This window comes from Monodon monoceros, unplaced genomic scaffold (genome assembly GCF_005190385.1).
Source record: "Monodon monoceros isolate NGI ecotype Baffin Bay Population unplaced genomic scaffold, NGI_Narwhal_1 Super_Scaffold_18, whole genome shotgun sequence".
Classification (NCBI taxonomy): Eukaryota; Metazoa; Chordata; class Mammalia; order Artiodactyla; family Monodontidae; genus Monodon; species Monodon monoceros.
The window spans coordinates 168,546,250-168,569,947 of NW_021703774.1; the positions used below are offsets into that span (position 1 = coordinate 168,546,250).

General features: G+C 43.8%; 2 protein-coding genes and 1 pseudogene across 3 annotated transcripts in view; 1 reads left to right on the top strand and 2 right to left on the bottom strand.

Moving 5' to 3' along the window:
* SZRD1 (SUZ RNA binding domain containing 1) overlaps positions 1 to 9,564 on the bottom strand; it is a 31,850-nt gene extending 22,286 nt beyond the window's left edge. For both annotated transcript variants that reach the window (XM_029228333.1, XM_029228330.1), the window contains exon 1: positions 9,494 to 9,564. In XM_029228333.1, the coding sequence (XP_029084166.1) occupies positions 9,494 to 9,544 (51 nt within the window). In that variant the 5' untranslated portion in view covers positions 9,545 to 9,564. The remainder of the gene's footprint in view (positions 1 to 9,493) is intronic.
* A 1,138-nt stretch (positions 9,565 to 10,702) lies between these two features.
* LOC114899076 lies at positions 10,703 to 17,036 on the top strand. Its single transcript, XM_029229461.1, has 2 exons — positions 10,703 to 12,927; positions 16,714 to 17,036. Exons 1-2 carry the CDS (start codon positions 12,241 to 12,243, stop codon positions 16,801 to 16,803), a joined length of 777 nt encoding a protein of 258 aa, XP_029085294.1. The 5' UTR covers positions 10,703 to 12,240; the 3' UTR covers positions 16,804 to 17,036.
* Positions 17,037 to 21,867: 4,831 nt separating this feature from the next.
* LOC114899221 lies at positions 21,868 to 22,966 on the bottom strand (annotated as a pseudogene).
* Positions 22,967 to 23,698: the final 732 nt, after the last annotated feature.

A 23,698-nucleotide genomic window follows, 5' to 3' on the forward strand; every position in this document is an offset into this window, starting at 1 on the left:
GGATCCCACATGCCGCGGAGCAGCTGGGCCCGTGAGCCATGGCCGCTGAGCCTGCGCTCCGCAACAGGAGAGGCCACAACAGTGAGAGGCCCGTGTACAGAAGAAGAAAAAAAAAAAAAAGACTGACAGGGATCACCAACTTGCCTGCCTGCCTGTGCACCCCAAGCCAGGTGAGTGCAAGCACACAGTTCCTGAGGAAGGACTACAGCAGAGCTCAATTCCAAAGTCCAGATCTTAAATCTAAGAAGTGCCCCAAAGGAACAAATTTCCAGAACAGGCCTAGCAATTTAGATGTATCCCTCAGAAACTCTGTTTCTGACCTCAGACCTTATTCTGCTTCGAGTGTCCCTTATTCTGCTTCAAGTGCCCCTTATTCTGCTTCGAGTGCCCCCTTCAGAGGGTCTCCATGGGGGAGGGAATCCACACAGTCCCTTACCTTAAAGGAGTCGAACAGGCAGGGGTGGGAGTAGCAGTGGTGAGCCCAACCCCTGGAATAAAACAGGAAGCACTAGAGTCTAATGGGGGTCCCCTTTCTCCATGTTTATTATTGCTTTCTCCTTTCCCTTTTCATACAACACTAAGCAATACAACTCTTACAGTAAACAACATACAAATTAGTCCTCTGGGGCGCCAAGAAAGAGACCCCTCAGCCAGTCCTGTTGCACTCTAATGGGACAGAGGCCACACTGTCAATGGCTGGAGAGCAGCCCTCACACTCAGAGCAACAACACGCTCTGCTCCAGCATTGTCTTTGAATGATGCTTTATTTACTCAATGCTCTATTTACCTCTCATCACCAGGCAAGGCAGATTTTATTAATCTGACTTTACAAATGAGGAAAACGAAGCTGAAAGGTAGTGATGAAATAAAAATTATTTTAAGACAAAACAGGAAAAATTTAAACACAAAAGATTCCTCTGCCCATTTGGGCCCCCTCCCTCCCCCTCTAGTGTGCATTGTGCACCTGTATTATGCATTAACCACACCCTCCCAGTGGCAGAAATACCTGCTCAACGGTAAAGATCCACTTTTCTTCTGGTGTCGGCTACGCACCTCCTTAGTAGATAATGTTCCTTTCTCAATCCTGTAAGGAGTCAGAATGACCTACCACTTGCCTCGTACATGCAGACATCTTTGGTGAACTTTATGTACAATGCCAATATATCAGTTTGCTTAAACACAGTGATTGGTGCAGAACAGACTGGTCAGACAACCTGGGGAGATACTGGGTTGCACCTAATGCAAGTTTTCAGCTTAAATACTTACTTATGACCTTATTAACGTTACTAGCTCTATTACTTGTATTCTACCTGTTTTACCAGATTATAATTTTTTGCACTACCAAATGTATGACTGAGCCTCCAATAAAATTAATGATGACTAGGTCACTTGACCAGATATACAGTTCTGTAAGATCAATGACTGTAATAGTCTAACCCTACATACAGGAAGAAGCAACAAGAGGGAACCATTTCCTGGACCATAACAGACTAGTAAGTCACGTGGTCCAGAAGCTTTTGGCTACTGTTAACAGGGCCTAGCCGAGTAATAGCACATTAAGTGGCCTATCAACAAAATCCTCACCTGACCTGGAAATGAGCATTCCTAGTGCCATGGGGCAAATTGGTCAGGAAATGTCTCCCAAACCTTGGCTGAAATTAAGACCGAAAGGGAAGGGACTGTACAATAAAGAATGTTGCCCACCACCCAGTTCTACAAGAATCAGGCCATTAGCCACTGCAGTCACTGACCTAACAATACACCTGAAAAGAATTCAGGGTGACGATCAGGATGAGGCATTTTGTGCTCTGGGAAAACTGGCAGAAATGGCCCTCAGATATTTTCAGGAGAAGATTTTATGGACCCAGTTTCTCACATCTTCCCATACTTAGAAAGCACTAAAACCATTAACTGAGATTACCTGTTCCTCGTAAATAGCAGTAACCTTCTACCAAGATGTGCGCTTGAAGTACATGCACCCCTTCGCCAAAATCACACATCTACTGGCCTCTCCCTTTACCTCTTCGGAACTGTTCTCAGAGCTCTCTGAGAGACTGTCTCCGGGTTATAATCCTCAGGTTGGCTAGAATAAAATTTTCCATTTCTTACTTAGACTGACTATTGATTAATTTTTTCATTGACAGTAGGTAGTGACTTGCCCCAAAATCAGACATGGCACTTGAACCCTTAGCCTAGACTTCTGACTTCTGCCACGGATGGTGGAAGTGCATCATTGACTGGCAGAGGCAACCTATTCTTTCTTGCTACCTTTTAGAATGAAGACACCAAGTCTCCTCTCCCAAAGGAAACATTAGGCATACAGACTGGGAGACGGAGCAAAGTCACTATTACCACCCCCCAACACCAGGTTTTATTCAAACACCCAAGGGCGCCTTCACCAAAGGCTAGTTAGAATCATGCACTCAGGAGGGTCAGCAAACAATGCCTCCAGGGCCAAGTCAATCAATAAAGCAGGCAGGACAAAACACAACAGGTAACACAATACGTAGGTAGGTAACATGAGGTGGGGACTATGGAAGAGAGGAGACTGAGAGGAATCAAGACGCAGGTAAAGACATTCAGATTCAATATTTAAAAAACAACGTGCACCCCAAAAAAGTCTACAGGTCGAATACCCGAGGGCTGGCAATGTGAAGTACAGATAAAGGGATCCTAAGATAGCAGAGATGTTCAATCTTCTCAAGAGATCTGAGCAAAAATTATTTACATTCTCTCTCTCTCTGCTTGGCTAGACGTTAAAAAGTTATTTCCCATTTATAATCAAGATTTCAGGGAACTCCCTGGCAGTCCAGTGGTTAGGATACCACACTTTCACTGCCAAGGGCCTGGGTTCAATACGTGGTTCAGGAACTAAGATCCTGCAAGCTGCGTAGTGCGGCCAGGAAAAAAAAAAAAAAAAAGATTAAAAGAAAGATTTCAATCACTTGCAGTCACTGTTCTTAGTATTAACAGCTAACAGCAGCATTGTCCTTCTGGCTCTTGAGCACCGAGTTCAAGTTTCTCGGATACACAAAATTTATTAGCTGGTCATCCAGAAGCAGGAGGTCAATCCCAGGCAAAACAATACAATACTTCAAAGGAACTAGCAACTAAGCACCCTAAAGCACTTAACTAGTTAAGTATCCGCCAAGAAGCAAAGGTAAACAAACTGCCCAGAAAGATCCCTAAGCGCAGGCTCAGGATGCCAAAAGCCTCGGCTGAGACCACCATGCGATTTCCTCTCCTGGACACTAGGAATAATAGTACCTACACTTCACTAGGTCACTGAAACAGAATGGGATAATGAACGTAAAAAGGCACTCCACCTGCCCAGTAACGAGCTCTCAAGATGCTGTCTAAGAAGCCCTTTCAGAAAGGCCAGTGGGATTTGGGAGTTCACAGGTTTATAGGCAGTGTTCATTCATTCACCACCGAGATGTGCAACTAGGTAGCAGAAACACAACTGACAGCTGAAGGGTCGCAAATGCTTTTATAAGCCAAGAAGGCCAGAGCATGAGGGCTGGTAATTTGGCTCTCAACGTCTATAAAGAGTAACGACAGTCCTGACCTTTCCAGACTCGAGTCATAACTGTCCTGTACAATCTCATCTAAGGATCACACCCCTGAAGAATGCAACTTTTTTTTTAAATCTTTTTTTGGCCACGCCACACGGCATGCAGGATAATAGTTCCTCAAACAGGGATCAAACCCACATCCTCTGTGTTGGAAGCATGGAGTCAACCACTGGACCTCCAGGGAAGTCCCAAAGAATGCAATTTTAACTGTACATATTTATTATTCCTTTTAGAAAGGAATGACTATTTCCTGTGTTCGTTTTATAAGGAAAAGAGTTTTGGGTGTGGGGAGTGGATAACTTACTGTGAGGGACATTTTAAAATCTCTTACCCTCAGGGATAAGACTCTTTATGTACACACAGACCACTGTTAGGATTTGTTGCTAATTTCTGTGGTGGCTGGTTTTAACCTTTATCTTGCATAGAGCTGAGCTGGATGTTAAGGAGAAGGATGCTTGGCGGAGGCTAGCATAGTTTAAAAAACCCTTGGGAAGAGAAATCTCTATAGCTACCACTTAAAAAAAAAACATTTCATTCTGTATTTTGGCCACAGATAAAAGTAGCTAAACTCAATCTTCTCCTAGGAAACCAAGTCAGTAGTTGTCATGACAGGAAAAAATTTCTATTTCCATAGAAAGTGTGCAGGAAAGAACCGACTCCACCTTGTGAAGGCTAGCTAACTGATACAGCCAGAAACTGACATTAACTGTGGGAGGCCTACTACAGTGTAAAGGGAGAAACTGGAAAGAAAGGGCTGGCCCCAAGAATACTTTTGAGTCACCAGATCTAGACAACAGTGCCTTTTCTCTTGGAGGATTTTACCAAAAGCTTTAGAAAGACACACAATTCTGTCCTGTTGTAGAAGGAAAAGCAACTTTCCGAATTCCAACCCACAGCACCATGGCAGTTCTCTTGTACACCCAGAGCATGCTGGGAACAAGACCCCCGTGCAGCCTCAAAGAAAAGAGCTGAGCAGTTACAAGTGAAAAGCTTTCTCCAGAGTCCCAGAGACAGACTGCTCAGCACAATCATGTCTAAACTAACTGCTTTATAGAAAGTCCTTTTTGAAGACATCAGTGCCTAGAACTCAGTCTTTCCAAAAGGACCAGAAACAGCTTAGAAATGGTTCATTTGGGCATAGTACACCTAGATTTGTGCTGATAGCACAAATCTTAAATATCTTCTTTACTGTAAGGACAGACATAAGGAAATCAGCACCAGGTAGCCCCAAAATAGCTAGTATTTGCCCACTATCCACAGCCACTGTACACCTTCTGTGATGACAGCAATTACAGGTAGCACTGAAGACCCCAAAGTGAGGTGGCAGCCACACTTCAGGGAGAATGGCCTCTTCTCTAAAGAAAGATAAGCAAATCCAAGCTCTTATCTCTTAAATTAAAAACTAACTATGTCACTACTCTGCTAAAAAAAAAAAAAAAAAAAAAGCCTCCAAAGCTCCTTTCTGCTTTCAGGACAAAGTCCAAGCTCCCCAGAACCAAGTACAAGGAGACTCTTCCTGATCTGGCCCCTGCATACCTCTCCGCATACCTCTCGGGCCTCATCTCTTTCCACTCAGTCCTGCCAACACCCTACCCTCCAGCCAGAAGGAAATACTTGTAGCTCTCCCAATGCTGCATACTCTTCTCTCACTGCTTCCTTGCCTATGTGTGCATTTGTCCTACATTCTACCTGCCCCTCCCCTCTCAGACCTACTACTGCTTAATTCAACTGGTCCTTCAAATCTTATCACCTTCTCTACAAGACTGTCTCTGATCCCAGCCACGGTACCCTGTCTGTGCCTCTTCCAAAGAAAGTGCTGCCCCACTTGACTCCTCCACTAGACTGTGCTGTGCCTAGTACCTGGAATACGGCAGGTATTCCATGTTTACTGGCACCTTACTAGAGACTTATATCCCATGCAGTACTGCTGAAGGGCTAATGTTTAGATGACTAGCTCAATGAGGGTAGAAAGTAAACATAATTTAAATTCTTAATCCAGAAGACCAGTATCCTTTAACTTACGCAAGATGCATTTCTTTCCAATTAGCTACATGACTTGCCCTTGCGAAAAAGAATAAAACGCAACTTTTGAGATGCAAGGAAATTAGAAAGGCTGCCAACTCTTTATAATAAATACCAGTCCAATTCCATTTATGTACCATCTGTCTTCCCCTAGGACTGGGTTAGCTCATTACCAAGAAGATGGACTAGGTCATATCTTTTTTGTGTGTCTAAACAACAAGTGAATATAAAGCTTCAAACTATCAGAAATTTGAGCCTGAGTCCATTAACCAGCTTTTAAGAAAGCTCTGATTTTAAACTTTTCCCCTTCTCCCTTTTCTTTTTCCTCCTCTAAATTCTACCCCATGCTTGCACAGTAATAATTAACCAGTACCAGATATCTGAAGACTGTAACCTCTGATAACATCACTGATGCACAAGTCTAAGTTGTTTTCAGAACAAGATGACCTTTGCAGGCTCCACGTCCAGACCACCAGGTCACAGACCACCGGGCAGGAGGCACATAGACCACAGACAGCCTGGCTCCTGGAACTATGATTAAGAGATGTCACAAGAGCATGATTAACCACCAGCTTCCCCTCTCTTTCTCCTTTAAAAACTCCTAACTAAGGAATTCCCTGGACGTTCAGTGGTTAGGGCTCCATGCTCTGAAGTTGAGAAGACGGGTTCAATCCCTGGTCAGGGAACTAAGATCCCACAGGCCGTGCGGCTCAGCCAAAAAACCCCCCAAAACAAAAAACAACAAAAACAGAAACAAAACAAAGAACCAACTCTTAACTAAAAGACCAAGTTGGAGTGGATCCGAGACTTGTCTCCCACTTCCTTGCTTGGCACCTTGCAATAAAATCCTTACTCTGCTGCAAACACCTTACTTTGCTGTGCCCTGGGCACGTGAGCCCTTTTCCCCTTTTCAACTTGAGCAAACTGCTGATCTGATTTCGGGGGGGAGTAAGGATTACAAACTACTGTACGCTATTTGTCCCTTGAGATGTGCTTAAGACAAGGATGCAATTTAGAGTTTGAATCAACATTAACTCAATTCTACATTTTCATTTCTCCCAAAGGCAGCATATTTTTAAAGAAGCATTTCCTCAACGGAATGTAAGTTACATTTTTTGAATTGTCCTTTTTTTGAGGATGTAACTCCTTGGGAGAACAGGTAAAGGGACAATTTTATATCAGATACACCATATTAACTAAAAGCAAAAAGCAGTGTATTTACAGAATATTTGAGGTGTTTCTCAAAGTCAGTCTTCCCCTGAAGGGCACAACAGAACTTGATATTGAGTGTTCTGAAAATACAAAGGAGACAATGACCTCACATGTACTGACAAATAAGAAAAAAATTCTAGCATGATGGCAAAATTCTTTTGTGGTATTGGAGGAAAGGGATCACCAAAAGCCTCTACTTTCAAGGATGAGAACTGCCTCTAAATTATATAAAGTTTAAATGCTCACTTTTAGAATTAGTCGACCCCATTTGCTAGTCTTGCCATCCTGGTGTTTCATTTTTTTGCAAGGGGTTGTGTATGTGTAATTTAACACTCATTACCATATATCAGTTGAGAGACAGGGTAACCTGAAGCTAAGACTTTTACATATGCAACCGGGTACGTCTGAAAGACGCTGTATAGTTAGTTGGTTTCCCAGTGATATGGACACTATGCTTCATCCCCTCCTTCTAAAATGCACATTTACAAGACCCTTTGTGAAATTCGCAAAGGGAATCAAATTCAAGAGAACCTTCAAATATAAGCCCAAAACAAACATATTAAAAATGAAAGTTAATGCCCAACTCCCAAATTTTCCATAGGTCCCCAAGCGGGAGACAGCAAAATGTTAAAGAATCCAGCTTTGGAGTCAGGTCAAAATCCCAGCTTCCCAATTACTATATGTGTGTCTTGAGCAAGAGAGGTTACTCCCTAAACCCCAGTTTCCTTATTTACTAAAGGAAGGTAATACCTCTACGGGTTATTTCAATTAAATAAAAGCTATATAAGGGAACTTGCATTTTGGCAGTACTGCTCATGATGTCAATGAAACAAGGTTTGGGTTCTATTTCTGTACCTAGCACTTATAAAGGGTTTTAGTAAAGTACAGTACAAATACTGGACGAGCACCAGAAAGATCTAAGTTAAATCTTACATCTCTGGTGTTTATTCAGCTATAAAATGCAGGAGTGTGCTAGCTGATCTCTAAGCAGCTTACCAGTTCTGAAAAACTAAAGCAATCCTCAATTTCTGAACCCTACCTTCATTTTTGTTTATTTTCTTATTCCCTAACATGAGAAACTCATGTCCCTTTGAAACATGTGAGGAAAAACAAAGAAAGGACAAGATGCTCAAGAAACTTATCATTTGAGTCATATTCAAACTGTAGGCCAAGCTTTTTTGCAGGAAGCAGCATGAGGGGTTCTGAATGATTCACTCACATTCGTGGTTGGCAATAAACGCCCCTACCGGAGACTGTAAATTCTCTGGCACAAAGTCACTGCTAAGCACGCTGTCTAGCACAGAGCAGACACTCCCAAATGTCTGTTGAATGAATAATACCTAGCTGACACCTGTTGCTCCCTATAAAATCTTTCGATTGCTCTCCTTACTCAAGTCAAAATGCAAGGAAGATGGTCGGCACATAAGAGCTGTACCGAATACCTTCTGAACGAATTAATTCTTCAAATCCTCAATTATGCTAAGTGGGAAACAAAGACCTTGAGAGAAACGCTGAACCACCACCGGGAAAAACTTCAACGCCATAGTTTCAACATTAAGGAAATGTTAAGGGATCCGTTTCTCGACCTCTTCAAGCGCTGACAAGCACCCTTAAAAGTGCGCTTGGGGGAAAAAAACCCAGCTCGTTGTTCTACCCCGGTACACTCGGCTCTCCACGCCCTACTTCCGACACAGAAACCTTCACGGTGGATGTCACTCGAGCCAGCACTGAACAGACACGAACACGGGGAGGACAAAAAGACATCTCCCCACCTTCACAAGGGTCACCATAGAACCACATACTCTGAAAACACCAAATTAAACACGAACCTAGTGGAACTGGCTATTCGGCTTAAGAAAAACTAATTTCCTATAGCTTATGGAGGTAAACAAAACTCCAAAAACCGAAGTCGAACGGTCCATTTTCCCCCTCCTCTCCCAGGAATGCGCCTACTTCACATATCGCACCCCTCCCTCCTCGACCCCGGCGATCACACTTCGAGACCCTTCCCCGGTGCTCAGATCGTTGGGTGGGCCTCGGGGAGAGAGGCTGCCCGCTGGGCTTTCGGTTGTTACGGCGAGGTCCCCGGGAGACGAGCCTGCCGCGGGCTCTCAGAGTAAAATTGAAAGAGGAAAAAAACCCCAGACTCGCCCACCGTGGCGTATGGCGCAAAGCAGTGGGGGATTCTAGCAGAGTTGAGGGGTCCAGAAATGACTCAATTTCCTCCTCTTACTCTTCTGCGGAGCCGGGCTTGCCGCCCCAGGTCCGCGCACCCCCTCCCCACATGGTGTGTAGCTCCTCTTCAAAGCACATGAACTTTAAAATGGTGCTTTGGGCGGGGGGAGGGCCGACTGGGAAAGGAAGGATCAAAGGAACTTGGGGCGGGTTAGCAGGCGCGTGAAAAACAGGCCCTGGGGGGCGGGTGTGGCGCCCCGGGTGACGTGCACGTCGCTAAGGGGGTGGTGGGTGGACGGAGGCGCACCGGGCAAAGGTGGAGGGAGAAATGGAACGCGGCCCCTTTAAGAGGCCTTCACGGCGCTCAGGGGCCGGGGGCCTCTCCTTCGCCCCCGGTCCGGCGTGCGGGGCCCTTCCTCAGGGAGAACCATCCCCAGACCCGCTCCCCGGAGGGTTCCCTCACGCCAGGTCCCGCCCGGCCCAGCCCCGGGGCGGCGGCTCCTCCTTACCCCGCTGTCTGCCGCCTCCTCCCAGCTCTCAGCGACCTCCTCATCTTCCATCTTACTCGTCGCTTTCCCTCCTCCCCCCACCCCCTATCCGCGCCTGCGCCCTGAGTCGCGTCTCGGTCGCGGGCGCCAGCGCGCAAGGCTTTGCTCAATGAACCCCGCCCCGTTCCAAGCCCGGAAGAGGCTTCAGTCCAAGGCCCAAGATCATCCAGGAAGCCATCTTGGGAGAGGGCAGAGAAATCAGAAAGTTGCCATTTTTCTTAAGGGCAACGTGATTTTTCTCTCTCCCTCTCCCCCTCCCCCTCCCCGTCCCCCTCCCCCGCCCTTTCTCTCTCTCTCTCTCAGTGGGAGTCCCTGGAACCATCTTTTCTAAGGGCAAACAATTACTTTTTTTTAAGTCGTAGTTTTCATAAACTGCATATTATTATGCTTTTTCAAAATTCTGAAAACATTTTTATACCTCAACAAAGTGAAACAGGAGATAAAACATTGACCAACTTAAACTGGTTTTGACTCCTTAAATAGGTTATTGATTAATCAAACCTTGAGGGTTTTTTATAGAGACATTACTGCGCATGTGCAAGGCCGGAACCCACGTTTCCAGGATGACCCCGGAACCAAGAATCTTCAGTCTGGGGAACTCAAACAATAGAAATGCTGCCATCGGACCCCTTAACCAGCTGAAGCAAGCAGTCCTTCAGTAAGGAAAATCCGGCTTCCATCTGCCATAGTACCTTGTTTACCATATATGGACTGCTTTGAAAACTAGCCAATCAGCTTGTGCCAAGTTTGAAATGTCCCTAACCTCTTAAATTTTGCCCCAAACCCTGGCTGGGGGAGACAGATTCGAGCCCTACCTCCTGTCTCCTTGCCGGTCGACCTCGCAATAAAGCTTTTTCTTTTCTCAAAAGCTGGTGCCATAGTATTGGCTTCTGTGCGCGCCAGGCAGTGAGCCCTTGCTCGGTGAGAATTTCTGGCGATCGCAAACGAACTAAGCTCCTGCTGTGATCGCCTGGCTGAGGCACTGTAGCCCCCGGCTGGGTGTAGGCCCTCGTCACCGACCCTGAGTGGCCACCTAGACCCGATTTGTCTAGAGGCTCGGCTGTCGGGTTCCTGCTTCCCGCAGCAGCTGCGCTCCAGGCTCCTCCGCGCTACTTTCACTTTTGGGGAAAGAAACAGCTCCTGGATCTTTTGGGTGAGTAACCTCATTAAAACGCGCTTGTGCCTAAATTGTCTAATAACAATTATTAGACAATAAATGTCTAATCAGGATTGTGGGTTAGAGTCCCACTCTAAGGGAGACAGTATGAAAGGTTCAATCCGTTGTCTGGGAACTAAGATCCCACAAGCCGCACAGCGCGGCCAAAAAAAAAGTTATAACCACCGAGGTACCCAAAAGATCCGGTTAGAATCCCAGGCCTTTGGATTTCTTGGTCTATGTCTGACTGTTTTGTTTGTTAGGAATTGACTAATAGGGTTAACTATTGGATGACCACAGAAAAACTTTATTGAATCTGTTTTATGTCATTTTGCTGTGGTCATCCTGGGAAAAAAATACTTCCAAGATGGGGAATAATAACAGCGTACCAGACGGCACTCCCTTGAAAAGTGTTCTTTGAAGTTGGTCAATGTTTACCTCTAATGATGAAAGAGGTATGAAAAAAAAGAAAATGATTTTCTTTTGTAACACTGCCTGGCCCAAATATCTACTGGAGTCAGGGGAAAAATGGCCCCCAAATGGGTCTTTGAACTATAATACTATTATACAGTTAGACTCGTTTTGTAAGAGAGAGAAAAAATGGGACGAAATCCCATATGTAGATTCATTTATGTCTTTATATAAGAGGAGAAATATGCATAAGGCATTTATTGATAAAATGATGGGTCAGAGGGAAGAACCTCACAAAAAGCCTGTTTTACCTGAGTCAAAGTCTAATGACGATCTAGTCCCTCCGTCTGCACCTTTTGCAGTAGCCGGACTGTGGGCACTTCCTTCGGTAGCCCCTCCCTCAGCACCTCTTGTGGTTCCCGCGAATCCTGAAAGGGATCTTCCTGCAGGCAGTACCAGTCCTCCTAGGGCTGCTGGTCCGGCTCTGTACTCGCCCTTAGCAGATGGTCACAAAGGAATGGTCTACCCTCCCTGTACCCTCCAGGGTATTCAGTTTGGCCCAGGGAACACTCGACTGTAGGCGGGACAATTTCCGTTAAGGCAGGTCCCAGCAGGCTTGGATGACCAAGGCCAATCCAGAGCACTTGGAATCATGCATCACCGTTTATCAGTCATAGATTTACTTAATTATAAAGCTAAGATGCCATCTTATCAAGATGATCCTAGGAATATGGAGAATCTCTTTACATATATTTTTGCTGTTTTTCATCCTAACTGGCCTGACATACAGACCCTCATGTGTATCCTACTCAGTCCGGAGGAACGCAGCATGATATTAGAGAAGGCCTTCCAGGAAGCCGAAAGGCTTCATGAATTAAAACCAAATAATCCAGTCAGAACTCCAGCAAAGCAGGCCATCCCTGGAACTGAACCAGAATGGGATCCCAGTGACCCAGGGGATCAAGCAAGGCTGAATCATTATAAAGATTGTTTAATAACTGGACTGCAAAAAGGGGCAAACAGCTTCTAGAGGGTCCGGAATGTACAGCCAGGACCTGAGGAGGGCCCATTCACCTTCCTTGAAAGGCTTTATGAGGCTTTCCGAAAATATACTGATAATGATCCAGAACACCCAGATGACATGGGACTGGTCAATTTAAACTTTATCGGTCAGAGTGCCCCAGATATAAGAAAAAAAGTAGAACGACTGGAAGGGGGATCATGGACACCAACGTCTCAGTTGGTCCAGATTGCTTTTGAAGTGTTCAAAGGCCGATACGAAATTTGGGAAAAGCAGGAGCAATGCATCGAGCAATGCATCGTGAGGCAGGTTGCTCTGCTCAGCTGTAACCAGTCAAAACCCAGCAGGACGTCTGCAGGAGAGAACAAACGACCACGGGTAAGACCGTGGGGACCTCCAAAACCCAGCCGGAAAGGCCATCCATCTGTTGGGCCACAACAGTGTGCCTTTTGTAAACAGGAAGGGCACTGGAAAAGGGAGTGTCCCAAAAACAGACAGGGCCCCCTCTCCCCCAAGATAACATCCATTACTGGTGTATCTGGGGAAGTCTCTCAGAAACCTTTTCTACAATGGCTTGAATGTCATGTAGAGAAAACACATGTAAAGTACAGCTTTGTGTATGTGCCTGGATGTCATAGTCCCTCATCAGGGCAAGAGGTACTAACAAATTTAAATGACCAAGTGGGTTTCTCAGCAGAAAAAGTAGACACCAAAGTACTCCCAGGTCAAGACTGCGCCCTCCAAGCTGCGCCATTACAATTGGGAGACAAGCCTCAACCAGATGTCCCTGAAGAAATTCTTCAAAAGGTAAGAGCAGAAGTTTGGGCTGACGGGACACCAGGAAGAGCCAAGACGGCTGACCCAGTAGTAGTAAAACTCCCCCCAGGTGCCCAGGCTCCAAAGTTAAAGCAGTACCCTTTAAAGAGGCACCCAAAGGAAGGTATAAAGCCTCTGATAAACACTTTTCTTAAATGCCAATTAATCCGACCTTGTCAATCCCCGTATAACACTCCCATCCTGCCAGTACAAAAACCTGGGACTGGAGATTATCGTTTTGTACAGGATTTGAGAGCTATCAACCAAATTGTAGAGGATGTACATTCGGTGATGCCAAATCCTTATACTTTGCTTACAACTTTATCTGGAGACTTTTGCTGGTTTACAGTTCTGAACTTAAAAGATGCCTTTTATTGCATACCCCTAAGTCCTGAGTCCCAGGAACTGTTTGCCTTTGAGTGGAATGATCCAGAGACTAATATAAAACAGCAGTAATCCTGGACTGTACTTCCACAAGGATTTAAAAATGCCCCCACCATCTTTGTGGAGGCCTTAGCCAAGGACTTAAAGGATCTCCAATTAAATGAAGGAATCTTACTCCAGTATGTGGATGATATACTTACTAAGCGCTAGTATAACTAAGGAAGCTTCAGACCGAAATACAGTCTTCACTTTAAACTTTTTGGCAGACCGGGGATATAAAATCTCCAAGGGAAAGGCACAAATTTCTCAACCAGCTGTAAAATATCTAGGAATTGAGTTATCAAAAGGAGAAAGAAACTTGCCAGATCGAAGGGAAGCACCCACCACCAGAAAGCAATTGAGAAGATTCTTAGGAATGGCTGGGTTTTGTTGTATTTGGATTCCTAACTTCGGACTTACAGTCAAACCTCTGTATGAGTCTCTCAAAAGAAATGCCAATGAGCCATTAAGCTGGACTGCGAAATGCCATGAGTCATTCCGTACCATCAAGGAGAAAATTTCAACAGCCCCAGCACTTGGTCTCCCAGACATTAGAAAGTTATTTGATCTTTTTGTGCATGAAAGACAGAGCATGAGTCTTGGAGTGCTAACTCAAAATTTAAATACTGCCAGAAGGCCAGTAGCTTACTTTTCCAGACAATTGGATGTTGTAACTCAAGGATGGCCAGTTTGCCTCCGGGCTGTGGCTGCAACCTGTGACCTTTTACAAGAAGCTGAAAATTTTACCCTGGGTTGTCCTACCACTGTGCACACCCCACATCGTGTGCAACTTTTACTTGAACCAAAGGGCCGATATTGGCTTACTTTGGGGAGACTGGGCAAATACCAGGCCATACTATTTGACAACCCAAAGGTAACATTAAAAGAAGTATCTGCTTTAAACCCAGCCACTCTGCTTCCCAGAAGAACCTGTTCACGATTGTATACGAAAAATTGAAGAAGAGTATTCTAGCAGACCTGACCTGACTGATCAGCCTTTAGAGAATCCAGATATGGAAATGTTTGCAGTCGGGAACAGCCTCATGGATCGTGGATTCCGAAAAGCTGGATATGCAGTGGCAACTCATCAGGAGGTCGTAGAAGCAGAAGCTCTCCCTCCAGGTATGTCTGTCCAGAAGGCAGAGCTCGTAGCCCTCAGGAGAGCCCTGCATCTTGGAGCTAAGAAAAAGGTAACCATTTATACTGCTTCTAAGTATGCCTTCTCTGTCATGCATGCACATGGGGCCATGTGGAAAAAGAGGTCAACTAACATCAGGAAAGAAAAAAATTAAACATGCAGAGGAGATACTGGCCTTATTAAACTCTGTTTTTAATGCCGGAAGAAGTAGCCATAGTACATTGCCCGCACCAAAAGACTGATAGCTGTATAGCTAAAGGAAATAATTTGGCTGAACACGTAGCAAAACAGGCGACCAGAGCCAAACACCGTAGCACTCATTCAAAGTGTGGACCTGTCCCTGTTTAAGCCTCAGTATTCAGAAATGGGTCTAGAGAGAGATGATGAATGGGGATTTCACACTGACTCTTGAGACATAGATGGTGATCAGTACCAAACAAACAAAGAAGGCTGGATATATAATGAACAGGGATTAGTGCTTATGCCCCAACATTTAATGGAAAGAATTATTACTCATCTACATCAAGGAACCCATTACGGGAAGGATGCAACCTATCATTGGCTACAAAAGTTTATTGTTAGTCCATAAATTCAAAGGACCATCCAAAAGGTAATACAAAATTGCCTGATTTGCACCAGAAACAATCCTAAAGCCGGGCCACCTCCAATATTCAAAGGGGTGCAAACCCGAGGGACAGAACCAAGAGATGCCTGGCAAATAGACTTTACTGTTATGCCAAGAGCCATTGGGACATTATAGATATTTGCTGGTATTTGTGGACACCTTCACAGGACGGGTCAAAGCTTTTCTGTGCTGGAGAGAGAGATCTTCCTAGGCAAAAAGGCCTTACTAAAAGAAATTAGCCCTCATTTTGGGTTGCCTCTTTCCATTCAAAGTGACAGTGGAGGAGCTTTCATAGCCAAGGTAATGCAAGGGGTATCTGGGGCCCTGGGACTACAATAGAAGTTACATGCTTCATGGAACCCTTATGACTGAAATGATGAATCATACCTTAAAAGAGACAATCACCGAAGTATGTCAAGAAACCAACTTCACTTGAGATAATGTCTTAGCAGTTGTCCTGCTGAGGGTAAGAGTAGCCCCTAGAAGCAAGCGCCACTTGAGCCCTTATGAAATGTTAATGGGAGACCCTTCCTTAAGACTAAGTATTATTGCTGTCTTGAAAGTGATCTCGTTGTAAAAGAATTAGATACTATAAAATGTGTACAGTCCCTTGGTGCTATCTTATTTTCTGTATATAAATATGCCTCTAGCCAATTAACATTTCCTGCAGACATTCCTGTGCACTGCATAAGCCCAGGGAATTGGGTCCTCCTCAAACCTGGAAAAATGACCGCCCTGAGGATCAACTGCAACCCAAGTGGATTGGAGCCTATGAAGTCCTTCTGGTTACACATTCTTCAGTAGAGCTAAAAGGAGTTAAACCTTGGATACACCCCTCCAGAGTAAAAATAGTACCCACTTCTAACCAGCACCCCCCTTGTCCCCTTTACAGTTCCCAAACAGGGCACGCTCTCCATGGACAGGAGGAAGTAGGAGGACCCAACCTTCCTAACACCAGAGGGGCCAGGAAACCCACTACTGATTTCTCGGCCCCTAATTACACTTAACTGAACTTAAGTTACTTTTCAAATCGAAACAGGACAGCTAAGTCTCCACCTGGTCAGGAAGAGAAGACGAGGCCATCTCGAAAGTAGACAGCTCCACCCAGAAGTCTGGACCAGGCTGATATAAATCCAAATTCAGTCACTAAGAATGTTAAAAATAACATGTTTTCACTGGTTCCCAAAGAATAAGGTCTGTTTTTGGAGGACTGTTAAAATTAGGAATCATAGTTCTGTGTATCATGGGGTTAATCTTTTTACTCACCAAATTTTTTACTTATTGTCTATCTCATATATTTAAAACGGCCTCCCCCACTCACATGTTGATTGCCCAAGACTTAAGCTTTCAAAGTGGGACTCGTGAATATTTACAATCAAGTGCAAAAACAATTTCATTCCTCTTATAAAAATCTATGCCCCTTCTCAGCAGGAAGCAGCTAGAGCGGTCGTCACCCTGTTTCCCTTAAGATTGAGGAATGTACAAAGTAAAAGGGGGGCACTAAAACAGCACATAAAACATTGACCTGCTTATCTTGGTTTTGTCTCCTTAAATAGGTTGTTGACTAATCAAACCTTGAGTTATTTTACAGAGACAGCACCCCCAATTGCAAGACAGGAACCCATGTCTCCAGGATGACCCCAGAACCAAGAATCTTCAGTCTGCAGAACTCAAACAATAGACATGTTGCCACTGGAGCCCTTTACCAAGCAAGAAGTTCTTCAATAAGAAAAATCCAGCTTCCAGCTGCCCAAATAGCTTGATTCCAATCAGCTTCTGACTGTCAACACTAACCAATAAGCTTGTGAAATTCTCCTAACTTACATTTTGCCCTGAACACTGGACAGGGAGACGGATTTGAGCCCTGCCTCCTGTCGGTTGACTCACAATAAAATGCTTTCTTTTCTCAAAAGCTGGTGCCATAGTATTTGCTTCTATGTGTGTTAGACAGTGAGCCCTTGCTTGGTAACAAAAGGATGAAAAATATCCGCTGATGCATAAAACATTTTATTATTTCTATCTGGTAGAGTGAAAATGGTTACAGTATTTCCTGCTCATAAAGCAGTATTCCAAGCATCTATTAACACTAGTTTATATCCTCTAGCTTGAGGTGAAAACATTAGTTGTTTTATCAACATTAGTTGATAAAATTGCACCTGAGCTGGATGACCAGAACTGCTGAAGTTCTCCTGAGGCTTTAATGACAGATACGTACATTAACTTCGAAAGTTACTTTATGTGTCTTCCTAAACAATGTTCTTTTTTTTTTTTTCCTACAGTATAGAATTGGAGACCCTGGACTTTAAAGTTCAACTTTGGATACTTCCAACTTTTTTTTTTTTTTTTGCGGTACGCGGGCCTCTCACTGCTGTGGCCTCTCCCGTTGCGGAGCACAGGCTCTGGACACGCACGCTCAGTGGCCATGGCTCACGGGCCCAGCTGCTCCGCAGCATGTGGGATCTTCCTGGACCGGGGCACGAACCCGCATCCCCTGCATCGGCAGGCGGACTCTCAACCCCTGCGCCACCAGGGAAGCCCTGGACACTTCCAACTTTAACATGCTGTGTGATCTTATGGAAGTTGCTTAGGATTTCTGTGTCTCAGTTTCAGTTTCCCCAAGTGTTAAAAAAAGATAATAATAATAGCTCCTTCAAAGGTAGATTGTAAGGATTAAATGAGTTACTATGCTAAAAATCTTAGGAAAATGCTTAACCCATAGTAAGAGTTCTAAAAATTAGCTATTATCATTATGGAGGTGTCTTGCCTGCCTTAAGAAGACTTATAATTCTCACTTCTCTAGTTATCCTTTTTTCCCCAAAACACAAAAGCAGGAGGAAAAGCAAACACCTTGTGATTTTATTCTCACTGACATGTTCCTGTAGGCCTCTCAGTATTAAAACCATATCATTCAGTAGTGTTGCATTTGGCTACTATAATCAAGTTATCTGACTTAGAATGGGTTTTTTGAATGGGTTTCTTCTTGTGTTATTAGCATGCCATTAATCTTTCTTTTTTTTAAATAAATTTATTTTTGGCTGCGTTGGGTCTTCCTTGCTTCGTGCAGGCTCTCTCTGGTTGCGGCGAGCAGGGGCTACTCTTCATTTTGGTTCGCGGGCTTCTCATTGCAGTGGCTTCTCTTGTTGCGGAGCATGGGTTCTAGGCATGTGGGCTTCAATAGTTGTGGTGCACGTGCTCTAGAGTGCAGGCTCAGTTGTTGTGGTGCACGGGCTTAGTTGCTCCGCGGCATGTGGGATCTTCCTGGACCAGGGCTCGAACCCGTGTCCCCTGCTTTGGTAGGCGGATTATTAAGCACTACACCACCAGGGAAGTCCACCATTAATCTTTCTAAAGTGACAATTTCCTGTTGAGAAATGTTGCCATTTGTATTCCTAATGATTATTATAAATTGCAGTCATGTATTAACTCTGACTAGTCTTTATTTAAAGTAACATGCTTACTAATTTTCTGGTTTCATGACTTCCTGTCTCTGGAATATCAGTCATCTCTGGGTCTGTCCTCAGTCCATTGTTTTTACCTAGATGCTCATGGTGTAAGCCACCCACCGTTGGTGACTCCCAAAGTTGATTTACGGCCCTGAATTGACCTGGTGTTTCCGATTCATATAGCTAGGCTTCTTATTGGCACTTCACGTGGCTATTCCACTAGCAGCTCAAATACTCTATTCTAAAATATCACTAATACCGTTAACGGCCTGACCAACTTCAAAGATGAAAGATTTTGTCTTGGGGCTTCCCTGGTGGCGCAGTGGTTAAGAATTTGAGCCTGTTCCCCAGAGCTCGTGAACCATAACTACTGAGGCTGCATGCTACAACTACTGAAGCCCGCGTGCCTAGAGCCCATGCTCTGCAACAAGAGAAGCCACTGCAATGAGAAGCCCGTTGCACTGACCACGCTCACCGCAACTAGAGAAAGCCCGCACGCAGCAAGAAAGACCCAATGCAGCCAAAAATAAATAAATTAAAAAAAAAAGATTTTGTCTTGTTCACTCTCTGGAACTATATTTACTTTGAATACATCCTCCTGTGAACTCATTCTTTTAAGTAAATTATCCTAACTGAGCCTTGGCAGCAGAAAGGTGGATGAGACCATCAATCAGTCATCACCTACGTCTAGTTTTCCCTAATTGCAAGTCATGAAGTCGTTTTAGGCTTTGTAGTTGCAGTATGTTACCAGCAGAGGGAGACAGTTTCTTACAATTGTGTTACATTTGGCAATGAGCCTTAACAGAGGAATTTGCTGGGCATTTTTTTTTTAATTGTTTCTAATATTCTCCAATTATCTTTTAAAAAATTAATTAATTTATTTATTTTTGGCTCCGTTGGGTCTTCGTTGCTGCTCGTGGGCTTTCTCTAGCTATGGCAAGCGGGGTCTACTCTTCATTGTGATGCGCAGGCTTCTCACTGTGGTGGCTTCTCTTGGTGCGGAGCACGGGTTCTAGGCACGTGGGCTTCAGTAGCTGTGGCACGCGGGCTCAGTAGTTGTGGCTCGTGGGCTCTAGAGCACAGGCTCAGTAGTCGTGGCACACGGGCTTAGGTGCTCCACGGCATGTGGGATCTTCCCAGACCAGGGATTGAACCTGTGTCCCCTGCATTGGCAGGTGGACTCTTAACCACTTCACCACCAGGGAAGTCCCATGTTGGGCATTCTTAAGACTGAATCTACTAAGAGACCAGAAAGATAGATATCTTGGAGCTCGTTTGAGCTCGTTTCCTTTGCAAAGGAAATAGCTTTTCTTCCACCAAATGGATAATCAAGAGGCCAGCCCTAGTTAATCACATAGGCCTCCTGGGCAAGTCCCTTCCTCATCTGTAAAATGAGGGGATGGAACCAAGTAAGGTATTAAATTGAGGAAGTGGTGGAAGTTTCTTCCTCCAGGGGGAGAGCCCCAAAAGTTGAGGCAGTGGCATAAACAGGCACTGGCAGAGACCCTAAAGCATGAGCTTCTCTTTCTTGTGAAATATGTTTGTTATACCCTTCATGTTTGGGGCTTAGTGATTTGCACTCAGAACTGCAGGTACCTTTGATCTATCACGTGAAACACTCTGGTATGTGATAGGAATATAAGAGCAAAGCCCATAGTGAGAAAACTTTCCATCTGATTTCCAAGGTGGGGCTATGTAGACAGTTAAATAAATGGCAACCTACCAATGTTTAAAATGTACATGCCTGTTGAGACAGCAATTGCATTTCTAGGAAATTTCCCTGTAGATACATTGGCTCATATGCAAATAAAATTATGAGGCTATTCATTGCTGCTTTGTTTATAATCACAAAAGACTGGAAACAAATGTCCATCACTAGAGGATTCATTTTAAAACTGTATGGTCCAGCCATGCAAAGGAATAGAATGAATTGTTAACTTAGATAGTTCTAAATAAACTGACATTAAGTGATCTCGAAGAACTATAGTTAAGTTTAAACAAAAAGCAAGATCCAGAGCAGTGTGTATAGTTGGCTGCTGTTTGTAGGCTTATCTATTTATATGTGTATGTGTGTATTTGTATATGCATCTCTGGAAAGATACAAGGGACTTGTAACAGTGGTCACTTTGGTGGAGAGGCAAGGTTTACCAGGTAGCTGGGGGGACTGGTAGGATGGACTTAATATTATATTATTATATGTCCTTTTGTACCTTCTGAATTTTGTTTTATGTACATATATTATTTATTCTAAATAAGTAAGAGCATAAGAAATGAATTTCAGTAATGGATTGTGGGGATGGACTCTGGATGATACTTATGAGAGAGACCATAGCCACTCCTCTCACCCTAGCCTTATATCTTGTCCCCGTACCTCCAGTCACGTCCCAATCTGTCTTCACACTGCAGAGAGATTGTTCTAAAACACCATTTCATCACATATCCTCCTTGCCCCCAAATCTCCATGACCTAGGAGGTAATACCCAGTTTTCTTCCTGATATTCCAGGCCGTATATAAACTGACCTCAATCTTATGTCCTCTTGTTTGTCAGAAGCAACATGGTGTAGAGTTCAATAGCAAAGGCTTTGAGGTGAGACCACCTGGGTTCAAACCCTACCCATGACCATGAGTTGAGTCACTTAATCCCTGGGTGCTTCAGGTTCATCGTCTGTAAAATAAGCTCGACAATGGCACTCACTTAGCAGTATTTGGTACATAATGAGAGTATACAATATACATCAACTGTGATTATTATTAAAGACTTTGCTTTAATAGTAATACTTTTGTGCTTATCACAATTGATAATTTTATATTGGCTTATTTATTTGTTTATTGTCTGTCTCTCCCAGTAAACTGTTGGGCTGTCCATGAGGGCAGGGACTTTGTTGTTTTATTTAAAAGTACATTGCTGTACATACCACATGGCTTGGCACATATTAGGTGCTCACTAAATATTTGACTGAATGCCCTCTTAGTTTTCAAATTCCCAGTTCATTCATTCTTTCATTCATTTAACAAATATTTAGCGAGTCCCTACAGCGTGCCAGTCTCTATAATTATGTGATAAAGCATTGAACAAAACAGACAAAAATCCCTGCCGTCCTTGAGCTAGGAGATTCAGGGTGGAGTGGTTTCTGTATTTGAACCTGTTCTAACATAATCTAGCAGTTCCAAACCTAACTGGACATCAGAATCCCTGGGGAGCTTTAGAAGAAGTCTGAGTCAGTGTCTAAAGTGAGCACTGCAACCTGCATTTTTTTATACAAGTAAGATTTTATTTTTGTCACTGTTAAGAGTCTGAATTTTAAACAGATTCTTGGACTCATGACTCATATCAGTTGGCTCATTCAACTTTAGTACCTACCTCACCCCCAGTAGCTTTTCCAGAACTACTACCTTCATCATGAAACTCCATGAGTTTTCCCAATTCAAACTTGAACTTCTTCAGCATTTTTACTTTATTGTCTATTTATTTTTATTAAAAATTTTTTTATTGAAATATAGTTGATTTACAATGTTATGTTAGTTTCAGGTGTACAGCAAAGTGATTCTATTATACATATATATATATCTGCATTTTTACTTTTCTAACAAAGACATCATGGAGTGGGTAATTAGACTGGTGAGCCTCATGTCTTTTCCAATGCTGTCTGGAATCAACTTATTGACAATTTCTATCTAGTCGTTTGTCTGCATCATCTTCTGGATTTGTCAGACCCGTTGGTGCTGAGCATAAGAGGTCTTCTGAATTTGATTGTTGCATTTTTTTAGTAAAGCCAAGAGAGAATAGACAAGCAAATAACCATTGGTAGTCTTGACATCAACATGAGTTTCAGTCACGGTCTGCTGTTTTTTTGACCATGGAGCTCATTTTGTCACAGGTATGATCCATGCCATGGAAATTAAGCAGTTTTTTCCCTGAACATCTTCAGTAATCAGCTTGAATTTTTTTAATGCAACTTCATCATTCTGCAGTTCAGGAAGGCTCACTTCAAAAACAACAACCCCTGAGGCCATCAGATGGGATTTTGGTTCCCAGAGGTTTTGTTTTTTTTTTTAAGATTTTTTTTGATGCGTACTATTTTTAAAGTCTTTATTGAATTTGTTACAATATTGCTTCTGTTTTATGTTTTTTTTTTGGCCATGAGGCATGTGGGATCTTAGCTCCCCAACCAGGGATCAAACCCACACCCCCTGCATTGGAAGGCAAAGTCTTAACCACTGGACCGCCAGGGAAGTCCCCCCGGGGTTCTTATGACTAGTGTTTTTCCAATATTTCTTATATTGAACATAGCTGGTGCTTTCACAACATACCAATCTTTCTTAGAAAACAGATCAACCACTTTCTTCTTGGTACCCTTTTTGCTGCTATTCATAAGGTGCTTGTTCTTGCTGACCTCCATGGTACTGTTCAGAGGGCCAAAAGGTGGAGCCTACATTTTTAAAAGGAAGTGCTCAAAAGCTGGTCCAGTGTTTCTAACATTGAGTCTACAGGGTACTTGGGGGTCGGGGTGGTGGGGTTCACAAGTTCTATGACAATTTTTAAGCTTGGGATTTTTAATGATACAATTTTAATATTTATTTATATTTATAATTGCCAAGTTTCTCTTTTGCAGTGATATTTCCTAACTGAAAGACTTGAGTTTCTTAAATCAGTGTTTCTCATACTGGGATTCCATGAGTGTTTACCCAGGGGTCTTTGCATTATTCAAGTTTGTGGAACACTGATCTAGTGCTTTCTAGTGTGAGATTGACCCAAGTTTGTTCAATAGCATCTTGCCTCCCCAACTTGAGAGCAGACCTGGGTTCTGGCCCAGCACTATGACCTAAGAGATGTCCCAGAAGGTCCACTTTACCCAGGGTGGTGGGCTGGCAGCTCAAGGTTGCTTCATTTTTAGGTGCAAGGGATGAAGACTGAAGCCCTTGGGCTCTGTATCTCTGGGATTTCCTTAGACCACATGCTGTGCAGGTAATTCACGGAGGTTCTCACCTACACACCAGGCTGCTCCCTTGGAAGGGGGATTTTGCTGGAACCAGTGATAGTGATACTGGAAAGTACAAGAGCTTGGGAACCAGAAGCGCCTGAGTTCAAATCCTACCTTCCCACACCAACTCCCCAGATATGTGGCTTTGGG